At 40.9% G+C, this 12,048-nt stretch overlaps 1 protein-coding gene across 1 annotated transcript in view; it reads left to right on the top strand.

The window, feature by feature from the left end:
• Window positions 1–4,188, top strand: part of LHFPL1 (LHFPL tetraspan subfamily member 1) — a 46,068-nt gene extending 41,880 nt beyond the window's left edge. The window contains exon 4 of the mRNA XM_008056786.1: window positions 3,727–4,188. Coding sequence (XP_008054977.1) covers window positions 3,727–3,908 — 182 coding nt within the window. The 3' untranslated portion in view covers window positions 3,909–4,188. The remainder of the gene's footprint in view (window positions 1–3,726) is intronic.
• The last annotated feature ends 7,860 nt before the right edge of the window (window positions 4,189–12,048 follow it).

Raw genomic sequence — 12,048 nt, 5'->3', positions numbered from 1 at the left:
ATGTAGTCAGTACTTATTACACGTTTGTCAGATAAATGCAAGGATCAACAGTACTTTAAAGAATGCAATTTAGGGATTAGTGATGGTCCATGAGACTTCACTACAAAATGACTGGAGGCAAAGTGTAGCAGCACATTGCCATTGCTCCCTGCTTTTGCACCCTTCCGTAGAAGGTTTTTTTCTCTAGGCCATCAGACCAGAATCTAAGCTTTATGTGAAATAGCTGAGTACTGACAGTGACTCTCTAAGTGGAAAGGTAATCTTTAAAATGCTGCTTTTTCTTTTTGCCAGGCCAGTGATATAATCTCTCTATTCCCTCGGGCAGATAACAGGTGGGGTTGTGGAAAAAGGTTTAGACAGAAGATGGGTTTCCTGTATGGCAGCACCGTGGGACTTAGATACTGTTCAGAGGCCTAGCAGGAGTGTCCCTGTGAGAGGAAATTCACAATGCACTTAGGAGGCAATAGAGCACTTTGGTGTTGACGCCTAGCCTTTTGACACCCGGTTCTGACTTCAGTAAGGTTTATTGAGGTCTTTGTAGCCAGCTCTTCATGCTGGAGCTGCCCACTCTGTCAGCTTTCTTTCTGCCTAAGGCTTTAGAGGTAATGGCATGCTCTGCACTTATTCTTTTCATTTAGAGTAACAAGTCTTTCTCCAGTCCCAGAGTTCATTTACTAATAGAAATATCCTTGCTCCTCAAATGAGAAGATGACCTGATGAACAGAATGAGACTTCTGATGCCATGTCTAGACTAGATTGGGAATAAGCTGGAGAGGATGAAGTAGTTCAGCAGTGCCCTCCCCACTCCCCTACCCACAGAGATGACTCCTGTCTACTCTGCCATGTGAGTGCCGGAGATTTTGAAGGGGGGGGGGGCTAGAGGAGAAGCTCAGGTGAGTCTATTAGACCTTAATTTAAGAGTCCTCTCTTCAGGGCTTATAGATCAAGGTGACTGTAAAAGGAAAATGGTTAGAGGAGCATGAAAAAACCAGTAGAGGGCAGATCGCTGGATTGGGAGTAAAGAAATTTGGTCTGGAACTCTGCCTGTACTTCTCTGCTTCTGAGAGTTCCTAGAGCTATCACCTGAGGCTCATATTCCAGTTTGTGAAGTGGATGCAATAAAATCTGCATTCTTTCTCCTAATGATGGCAGAAATTGAAAGTTTGCCAGTCTCCAGAGTTTTCACTCTATGAATCCCAAAGCATTGTAAAAAACCTTCTACTTTGAGTAAGTGAGTACATGTGTGTGTGTCTAGGAGGTGATGCAACAAAGAGGGGGATATAGATCTTTTGGCGGCTAGCCTCTACATGATGTTCTCCAGTTCAGTCTTTTCAGAATTCACCATTGCTGTTCATGTTGAGGCCATTTTGGTCATAGCTGGATTCCTTTCTCTAAGGAGGCTTCTCTTTCAAATCTAGCCTTTCTCTTTCTGAGGTTTGCATTGTTTTCATAGCTGTTTCAGTCTGTCTTTCATAACTGTTTAGGGTGAGACCACAGCAGTTCTGGAAGTTATATGACTGCCCAGGTCTATTGGTAAAGTATTGTTTCCTCTGAAGGACTAACACTTGACACTTGTCATGAGAGGGGATACAGGATCCATTCATCTATTCAAGTACAGAAGGAAGGTACATGGCACTATGAGAGACTCTGATGAGGGAATTTGACACAGAAAGGTCAGGAAAAACTTTACTGAGGGTTTGATGATGGAGCTGAGCTCTGAAGAATGATTGAACATTGAACACAGACTGATAGGAAGTATATGTGTACACTTGCACATGCAATAAACATTTTAGGCAAAGTCAACAGTACATAGGACTTTGTTGGAAAGGATCATGACATATTCCAGAAACAAATAAGGTACTACATTAGCTGGTTTTGCACACTTTAATTCAAAATTTAAGCCATAGTTTTGGGCATTGCAGGTTGAAAACTCAAGCATACCCAGCTTCAAAGTACGGCCAGACTAAATCACACACACTGAAATTGTACCCACTGTGGACAGAGCACGTGAAACCTCATCAAGAAAAGAATAACTGCAACTGTACTGTTGAGCCAACAATATAGAAGAGAAAAAAGGACAGATAAAAATGTGAAATTCAAATCTTTTTCCCTTTGTTTTTCCCAACCAGTACATTTGTGTATGGAGTGTACAGATGAACTCCTAGAGGGCTACTTGGTATAGGTGACTTGAGCCCACTGGAGTGAGTCAAAGAAAACTTCCTATAGGTGCCAAGTCCTGAATAGTGTTCTGAAGAAAATTTGAATTGGTGAATAATAGAGAGAAGGTGTTTCTGGCAGGAGCGACAACATGAGTGATGACTTGGTGGTGGAAAGACTATTTCTGAGGTGGGAAATTTGGGATCAATTAGACTGGCCTAAATGGAAAAGCAAAGTAGCCTACTTGTGGCCATCTTAGACTCTTTTCTATGACACACAAACTAGTCAATTAAAAGGAAAATTAAGATTCACTGGGCACGATCTGAATAAAAATAAGTAGTTATTTGACTGAATTTAGCCTTTCAAAAAGATTGTCATAAAGATTAGTATTAACATCCTCAACTGGCTGTAGTCAGGACTAGCTTTCTGCAAGACTTTGAGGTGGGTAAAGTTGCTGCCTACCTCTCATCTCAGGTTCTCTCCATTATTTTGTATAACTGGGCACCTACTACAATTTCTGAAATTCTGTTTGTTTAAGCACTTTATTTAACTGTTAGTTACTCTAATACCTCATTAAATAATAGCCCTTCTTTCTCTGGTCACTGACATTTTCTGAAGGATCACTGAAAAAAACCACTAATCCTTCAAACAAAGGAATCTACCTCTGATAGAACGGCAGGCGGTAGGATGGATGTTTTGAGCAGGTGCCTTTTCCATTACTTTTCAAACTGAAATTACCCCCCTAGAAAGTTGGCTTTGATTCCAATGCATATTTCTTTCCTGGGTGTTGAAAGGATAGGGTTAGGATCGATCGAGACATATAGTAAGGGGGAAGGAATTTGATTTTGCCAGTCAAATCTCCTGCTAATTCAGGATATGGCTCTTTGAAAGTAGCCTATGTACAGTAGTATATCAGAGTGTTAAAAGTGTTGGGCTTTGGAGTCACGACAAGCTACCACTTTCTAGCTGTGTGATTTTTTACAATGAACTTAACCTGTGACTCCGCTGTAAAACAGGGGTAATAAGAGTACCTATCTGAGATGAATACTGTAATGATCAATGGGATACGTGCATAAAAAGCTTAGCATAATGCTTGACACCTAATCAAGTTGTTCTTGTTATCATTGTCATTAGCATCACTGCATAATCATCATCCACATTACCCCCAGATTCCTACTCTAATAGAAAAATAAAATTTTGTGTTTTTTTTCCATTTTCTTTTATTTTATTTTAGAGTTGTGTGACAAATGTACAGTTTTACTACATAAGTAAATTGCATGTAGGTGAGGTTTGGGCTTTTAGTAAGCCCTCTCTCCCCCTGGTAGTAGATCTGGTATCCAGTGTCAAATATAAAATCTTATAACCTCTTACTAAAGCAAAGACCAGTAGTCATCAAAGGAGGAAATGAAAAGGCCAGATGCATTCACGGTTTCTTATTCTCACGCTAACCACAGCATCCCAAGGAGAATGTATGAAGACTATAATTTCTAGAATCGCTTCTAGTTTGCTACTAAGGAGAATGTATGAGAAGACAACTTAACCCTCATGTCTCTGTCCCTGTTCTCATAGGTACCTGTCGGCTCGGCTGGGCCTATTATTGTGCTGGAGGTGGAGCAGCTGCAGCCATGTTGATCTGCACCTGGCTCTCTTGCTTTGCTGGAAGAAATCCCAAGCCTGTCATGCTGGTGGAGAGCATCATGAGGAACACCAATTCTTATGCCATGGAGCTTGATCACTGCCTCAAACCTTGAGCTTTGAAAGAAGATTGGAGAGGGTGGGAAAGGAGAGGGAAGGAAACCGCAAAAAAAGATACTAAGACTAGACCGGTTGTCACCTAACTGCCAGTAGTGTAGCCTAGTGTTTGCATGCTTTTTAACTAACCTGATATTCATTTTCACTTTTCTCTATACCAGTAGGTCAGTGGCTATTTACAAAATTCAGCTATAACAATAATTCTCTCAAATGTCTACTCAACCAGCGAGTGCCTACTAGCCCTGAAGTCCCAAAGTGCTCCATTATACAAAATAAGATTCTCACTTGAAAGGTAACTGTACAACCAAGTAGCTCTTCAAAGTTCCACAGCTCCTGTGTACCACTTACCCCAAAGCTTAAAGGCTGAATAAGAACAGTTGTCCAGGGAGGGACCAGGAGATGGACCAGGCAGCTTACTACCACTCCATTCATAACAGCCCACCACCTGATATTTATTGCCACTTCCAAGCATCTCTGGAGTACCACTACTTAAATGTTTGTGACTGCACCTTGACTCTTTTTTTATCCTGCTTCTCTACCTTCCTAGTTGGTGGGAAGCTTGCAGGGAGGGTGACTACCAGTGAGGAAAACATTAATCAAGGATGCTTGTACTTAGCCTGAAGTCTGTTCTTAATTATGCTTTAGAATATTCGTGGAAGTTCACGTTATGTTCTGGCTGGGTGACTGGCAAAAAACTATCATGGCAAGCATTCCTTAGTCCTTTGCAGATACAGAATAATGTTAATTAAATGCTCTGAGAAGAGACTAGCATTTATTGGGCACTCAGTAAATAAGAATTTACAGTAATGGTGACATGGATGTTTATGCTGGATCCTTTATTGAAATTTCTATCAGAGTTCATTTTTATTGATTAGGAAATCCACAGTGGCCTTTCACCCCTATCTTTACTCCTAGTATAATATAAGTTTCTCTGCCTGCTCTGAACACTGCTAGTCAAATGATCTCTCTTCCATCTGGAGTGAGTTAGACATGAAAAAACACAGCTCTGATGTCACCTAGAGCTGATGTATTTTTAGGCCTGGACTCCATCCCATCTGTGCTCAAGCCTGACGGATGGTGTAGAAAAACTGGTGTCTACTGGGGGCAGAATTTGTCTCACTCCTCCCCCCCTCTCCAGTTAATTCAGGCCAGCTCTATTGTTCCATAACTGCAGCTTTAGGGACTGGGAAGGACCTGTGATTCAAAAGGTCAACTCATCTGTTTCTAGTTTTAATTATTCCAGCATGGTTTGGGTGCAACCATACCTAGAGGGAGACAAGTAGGAAAAAAAAAACTGGCTTCATGAGTTAATATGCCATTCCAGGAAGGGTCAGGGTTCTTATATTGACCTTACGTAAGTGAGTGAATTCAAACACATACTCCATTTATAGTTCATTCATTCATGCAGTCACTCATTCAGGAAACATTTCTTGAGTATCTTACTATATGCCACATTCTGTACTAAGTCCTGGAGACTAAAGGATGAAGACAGTTTTTCTCACTCTTAAAGGGGTAGTGGTAAGGTATTGAGAGACATGTTGATAAATAATCGCCAGTGTATTAAGTGCTAGAAATGGTAAGAAGATGGGTTAAAGGATCACAGAGAAGCCATTAAACCAGTGATATCTATCACAGAAACAAAGAACTGAGTACCACATGTTCTCACTCATAAGCGGACACCTAACAATTATCATAATACTGTAAGAAAGGGATTGGCGGTAGTGGGAAACTGTGGGGGGGGGCATACTTCAATACTTCATCAATAAGGGTACCTGATCTCAAACCAGGTGAAATGGGGACCAACTGGAAAGAGAAGGTGTTCATGAGAAAGTTTCCTAGCAAATATGAGACTTAAGATGGTTCTGAGAGATGAATAGCGGGAGTTTTGTCAGCAGAGGAAAAGAGTGCACTAGACAAGAAGTGGTGTCAGCCACGGCATGGAGACAGCATGAGAATGACAGACGGGTGTAAAAAAGGAGGTGGCAAAAGCTGAAGCTGAAAAGGAAAGCAGTAGCCAGAATCTGTGGGACCTTCTATGCCAGAATAAGGAGTTTGGATTTTATCCTAAAGAAGAGCCATTGAAAGGGAAGTGACATGAACACATTTGTGTTTTTTTCACAGATCAGTTTGGTTAAAGTGATGAAAATGAAAAAGAATAAGAAGAAAACTAGAGATTATTTAGATAATCAAGATGTAAAAGGATCAAATCCTGAAGTAAGATACTGACTGAGGTTCCAGCAGATGAGTGAATTTTAAGGAAGATTTTTAGGATGTAGGTTCTGCAGGATTTAATGTCTAATGGACATGTGTAGGAGGAGGCAAGTGAAAATTTGGGGATGACCACCCTAATATGTTGGTGATTTCTATCACCAAGATAGTAAGTACATGAGGAATAGCAGAAAGTAGGGTATTAGTAATTGAATTCATGTCAAGTATTATCTCCCTCATGGAACTAGATTAAGTGTCTTAAGGTAAAGCCAATTTGAGCATACCTCACTGGGAAGGAAGCAATGTAATGGGTCTGCAGAATCTCCTTTATTTAAGAAAGATGACTAAGAAAAGCTAAAACAAAAATGGAACTGGCTTAAACCTCATTTTTATTGCATAGATACAGTAAAGAAACCTTAACTTAGGAGAGCCCAGTGTAAGGAGAATATGTCAAATATTTGGGAAAAGGCACATCATTCTCTTTAGAAAAGACATATCAGGTGATTTCTCTTCAGACTAGGGAACCTTCTGGAATTCTGTGGGATAGAATTTGTGGAAGTAAGAGTATAAGCCAGAGTCCTAGCGGGAAACAGATGATATACTTAGGGAGTTTAACTGAGACACGTTTAATGAAGAGACAATTTATGGTGGTGTGGGCAGGGCTAAGGAGACTTACCAGTGATAGTGAGGCATAGAAAGACTATGAACAGTGAGAAGCTGCTATTGCCCCTAAGACTTAAGGGACAAAAAGGAGAAACAGTGTTATTTGTACCAAGAAAAAACTGTAGTTGTGCGAGACGGGCTGCCTTTCAGGAGCTGTGGCCTCAGGTTGAAAAATGTAGTCTCTGCCCAAGTATAACACAGTAGGGAGGGAGACAGAGGAATGAACATACATCTCACTCTCTGATCTCCTGCTAGTGTCCACCATTAGCCAGATTCAGCCAGACGCCAGCTGGCAAGAAAGCCTGTTGCTACAGGTCAGACTCCTTTGGCACAGAGCATGGCAGGGAAGGGCAGAGAAGGGAGCTTAGAAGTGTGAGGGACAAATAGAAAAGAACAGCTCAGTGAGTGTTCTTAGCCACCAAACACTACCATTGCCTTATGCACTGCTTCCCAGGAAGATACTTTGCTGTCCATCACAGCCCAGGTACCTAAACACACCATGAAGTATTTGGACCCTGGAAAGGAGACTGAGAAGACAGGGGCTAATTTGAAAGAGCAGTTAAAATGACTGTCACCTTGTAGGAGTTAGTTGTAGGTAGGGGTAAGATGGGATGTTTCCTCCTCTTTTCGGAGGAATGGCGACTGGATTTGAAAGAGATTTTTTTCTGTGAAGAAACAGGGCCTGTAGGGGCTTATATTCAAAGAGGGATCTAATGCCATGTTCAATTTGAATTTAAATTCCTCCCTGCCTGGGTCTGGTTTCGTTACTGCCAAGCCTTGTTTCTGCATAGATATCTGACTAGCCTCGACTCTTTTCCCTATGTTCGGGAGCAAACTCTTGGAAGCTAAGTCTGCTTCTTCTGGCTGTTGTACAGAGAGAAAGAAGAGCACATGGGTCTGGTGGAGGGCTGAATGAGTGAAGTGAGGACCTCAGAGACTCTGCACTTGGTCCCATGCCTGGCTGCCTCTGCATGCAGGCTGAATGCCTAACTATGGGTTTTTTTCTTACCCTGGAACCACTTAAATCTTGGAGAAGTGGTGAAGAGTAGGAGGTGATTCATCTAGGCTAACTCACAGTCAATTGACTATTTCTTAATAGCCCAGTTGGCAGGACACTCCTTTCAGAATAGAATGTCAGATGGGCAACAACTGCCCAATTGCCATGTCTTTGTGTCTAGAAGGTTGACATTTCTACACCTGGGGTGGCAAGTGTTAAGGCACTCAGGTCTGTCTTGAGTGTTATTCTCTCTAATGTCACCCCTCGTTATCCTTACTCCCAGGGGAGTCACTACTTCCATTCACTTATAACTTCTGGTGACTTTCAGACAGTAGTTTCTGCCTCGAAGAAAAAGTGTGTGCCCTGAACCAACATGGAAGGGTTCTGGCCTCTGGGAAAAAAGTTCTGTCTTCTGCAAGAGTAAGTGGCAATATGAGGTTGTGGCTGAATAACAGAAAGCCCTTGAATGATGAGAGAATGAGGAAGAATATGTGAAGATGGGGCTTTATAAACTGCCAAGCTGTATTAGAGGAAGTGTCCACCCCCTTCAGTATGTGATAGGGACCCTTTCTTCATAGTCTGGCATTCACTCTCTGGAAATACTAATGCAGAGTAACTTCAAGATTGTATTTGGTTTTAAGGCAGCCTGGTGATAGGAAAAAATGAAAGTTTCAAGAAAACTAATAGTGAATATATTACATAAAAGATGGAAGAAACCCCATTTGGTGGCTTGAGGACAAAGCTAAGCTATTTCTAAAACTCACAATCAATTTCCAACTACACCTAGGAAAACCTTCTTAGTAGACAGGAGGCAGGACCCTTCCAAAGAGTCTTCTTCACCTTGTGTCTTTGGTTTAAGAACATTTTCTGAGATGGAGAGAGGTTGGAGTTGAAGGATATTTATTAATGGCCTCTCCCTCATATGTAGAGAGAGGCGTTTTCAGCTTCATTTTTTTCCCATCTACTTCTGAGATTAGGTTCTCCCAGGGTTGATCTCTTCTCTAAATACATCAAGTCCCCACTGAGTCCTCAAAGCTAATAGCAAATAAGCAGTTGCTATGTGTGCACACAAATGATTTACAGTTTCATTATACAGAGCTGCTGATCTGTTAGGAGGCAGAAGTAGGGGAAGACAAAATGCTAGGTTTTGATGGCAGCACTGTATCCTGCTCTTTCCTTCCTCTCCAGAATGGAGGTCCAGATAACTGTACTTGGGAGAGGTGGGCATTGAGGACAGCCAGCATCCATGTGGGCAAGACCTTGATGCTGGCTCCCTTTCAAGTAAAGCCTCTGCTTCCTGAAAAGGTGGTGGAAACTAAAGAAGGGGGAAAATGCTGATGGAAAGTTAAAGGAAAATGTTTACAAAGAGGTAAATATCAGAATTACTCCAGAGAAATGGTATCTCCTCCCACTGTGGCCTATTGGAATCTCATTTGAGGCACTTTGACTTTCTTTCCAAAGTATGTCTTTGTATCTTCTGTGCTGAAACACTGCTCTTCTAGGCAACATGGTAAAGACATTCCAGGCTCTGGGGTCAGACAAATCAAGGTTTGAATCCCAGCTCAAACGTTTCTTAGCTATGTGTCCTCAGGCAGTTTACTTAGCTGAGTTTACTAAGTTCTCTAAGACAGCATCTCCTATCTGCTGTTGACCTCCACAATTCCCAGCAACTTAGAAAGTATTAATCATTCAGTGGCCTCATTTTTAAAAATTTGCATTGATTATGAACCTTACTTTAATGCAGTGATTTTTAATGCTGGTTAACATTAGAATCTGCTGGGAAGCTTTTAAAATTTTTGATTCCTTAATCCCATTCCAGTTCAACTGAGTCAGAATCTCTGGGAGTCACTAGACCATACCACCCATATATTTATTGCTGCTGTCACCTGCTGACCTCCTAGTCATCCCTCACTCATTGAGGACTTTAGCACCTGTCTCACTCTCTTTTCCATTTTCATTTCTATCATCCTTTTAGACAGTTCAACATCCATGTGAACTACTCTTCCAACTTCTTGGCCTCTAAGTTCTTTGTCTTTCTTATCTCTAATGATATTCTTCCTCTACCTAACTTCTGCAGCACCCACTCTTAATGATGATAAACATATCATATCATCAAAATAAACATATCATCATCAAAATCCTGATTTCAAGTCTCTCATGTTCTTTAATATCTCTACTCTACCAACTCTTTGATCCCATCCTACTTGCCAAATCTTGAGTCCATAGTTTATTACGGCAATCACCTATTACATAAGTGTTCCATTCCTCTGTACCTCACTCAGTCTGACATGTAATTATCCAACACAGTCTTAATGCTGGTTAAATTTAACAATTTCCTGCTCTGTGCTTGTACTGAGTTTCTGACCATTGAGAAATAAAATCTTGCTATTTTGCACAGTTTCTTTGTCTACACCCACCCCCTTGGTAAGTTCATTTAATCTTATGGCTTTATATATTATCTATACCCTTGCTATTCAATGTGTGACCTGTCGTTCTAAAGCATAAGCAACACATAGGGGTGTATTAAAAATTTAGTATCAGCTGGGCTCAGTAGCTTAGCCTGTAATCCCGCGCCTTTGGGAGGCTGAAGTGAGTGGATTGCCTGAGCCCACGGGTTCGAGACCCGCCTGGGCAGCGAGACCTCCTCTCTACAATAAATCAAAAAATCAACCGGGTGTGGTAGCGCGTGCCTGTAATTCCGGCTACTCGGAAGGCTGAGGCGGAAGGATCCCCGGAGCCCAGCAGGTCGAGGCTGAAGTGGCCGGGAGCGGCCACTGCACTCCAGTCTGGGCGACAGAGTGAGACTCCAACTCAAAAAAAAAAAAAATTTAGTATCCTGGGCCTCACCCCAGACCTACTGAATCAGAATCTGCATTTTAACAGGATCCCTAGACGATTCATTTGTATTCAAATTTGAGAGGCACTGATCTATACAGTGTTCTCAGCTTTGATTGCAAATCAGAATCAGCTAGAGAATAAAAATGTTACTAATACCAATATCCACTTTCAAATGCTTTAATTTAATTGCTTTGGGGAGGGCCTGGACATGCATACATTTTATAAGTCATCATGTGATTTTAATGTGCTGTCTTGATTGAGAACCCATGACTTAATGATAACTCCCAAATTAGTATCTTCAGGTCAAACTTCTCTGAACCCCAGACTCATATGTCTCACCACCTACTCCACATCTCTATTGAGATGTCTAGTAGGTTTGACAAATCATACATATACATAACCAAGATCCAAATCTTCCCCACTACACCTGTTTTCTGTAAACATTTCCATCTTAGTAAGTAAATGGCACCATATTTACTTGGTTTTCCCCATTACCTCCTTGGTTGGCCCTTCTTATCCTTTTCTGGATCCTCTGCCTCTGTTCAACCTCTCAATATAAAAAAGATCCCAGGGCATATTGCTTCTCTCACTATATAGAATCCCCCCAGGTGATGCTATCTACTTGATGATGATGCTTTGATATAAGCATGGTCAGATTGCTCAAATTTAACCTATGCCAAAGGAAATTATCAAATTTCTCTTCCACCCTCACCAGTACTTCTACTAAAAGCTGAGAGTAATCTCTCATTCCTTTCTTTCCCTTGGCTCCTACCTCCAATCCATGTGCAAATCTTAACAATTCTACTTCCAAAATGTATTCCTTATCTGCACACTTATCTCTTTTACTACCATCCTAAGACATTAATGATAAAAATGTTTTAGCTAACTGGGACTCAAAAGGAATATTCTATCATGATAACAGGTATCCATCAAGCCTTACAGGAAACATCTTAATAAATAAAATTTTAGAAGCATTCTAGTTTAAATCAGACAAGACCAGGAAAAATATTTCAGTTCACTGTTGCAATCAAATATATAAGGTACCCAAGATTACATCTTACAAATGATGCAGAGAAAGTTGTAAAACATCATTGGAGGGCAAGAGAAAATACAAAAAGGAGAGATAAATAGGTTTCATTAATGGAAAGACTTGATATCTTAAAGCATGCCAGTTTTTTTCCCCAAATGAATTTGTAAATTCAATGCAGTTCCAATAAGTATCCTACTTCTTTTTAGTGCAACTTTATATGCTGACTTTCACATTTGTGTTCAGATGTCAAGACTTAGAGCTATCATGATTAACAAGTAAGATATTGACATAGGGATAAACAAATAGATGAATGGAACAGAATAAAGGATCAAGGGACAGACCTGTGATTATAAGGAAACTAGATATATGATAGAAATAGCATTATAAATCAGTGAGGGAAGAA

Source organism: Carlito syrichta, unplaced genomic scaffold, assembly GCF_000164805.1.
Source record: "Carlito syrichta isolate Samal-C Ts95f unplaced genomic scaffold, Tarsius_syrichta-2.0.1 Scaffold302521, whole genome shotgun sequence".
Classification (NCBI taxonomy): Eukaryota; Metazoa; Chordata; class Mammalia; order Primates; family Tarsiidae; genus Carlito; species Carlito syrichta.
The sequence above is the reverse complement of the archived record's forward strand: the minus strand, read 5'-3'. Positions and strand labels throughout refer to the sequence as shown.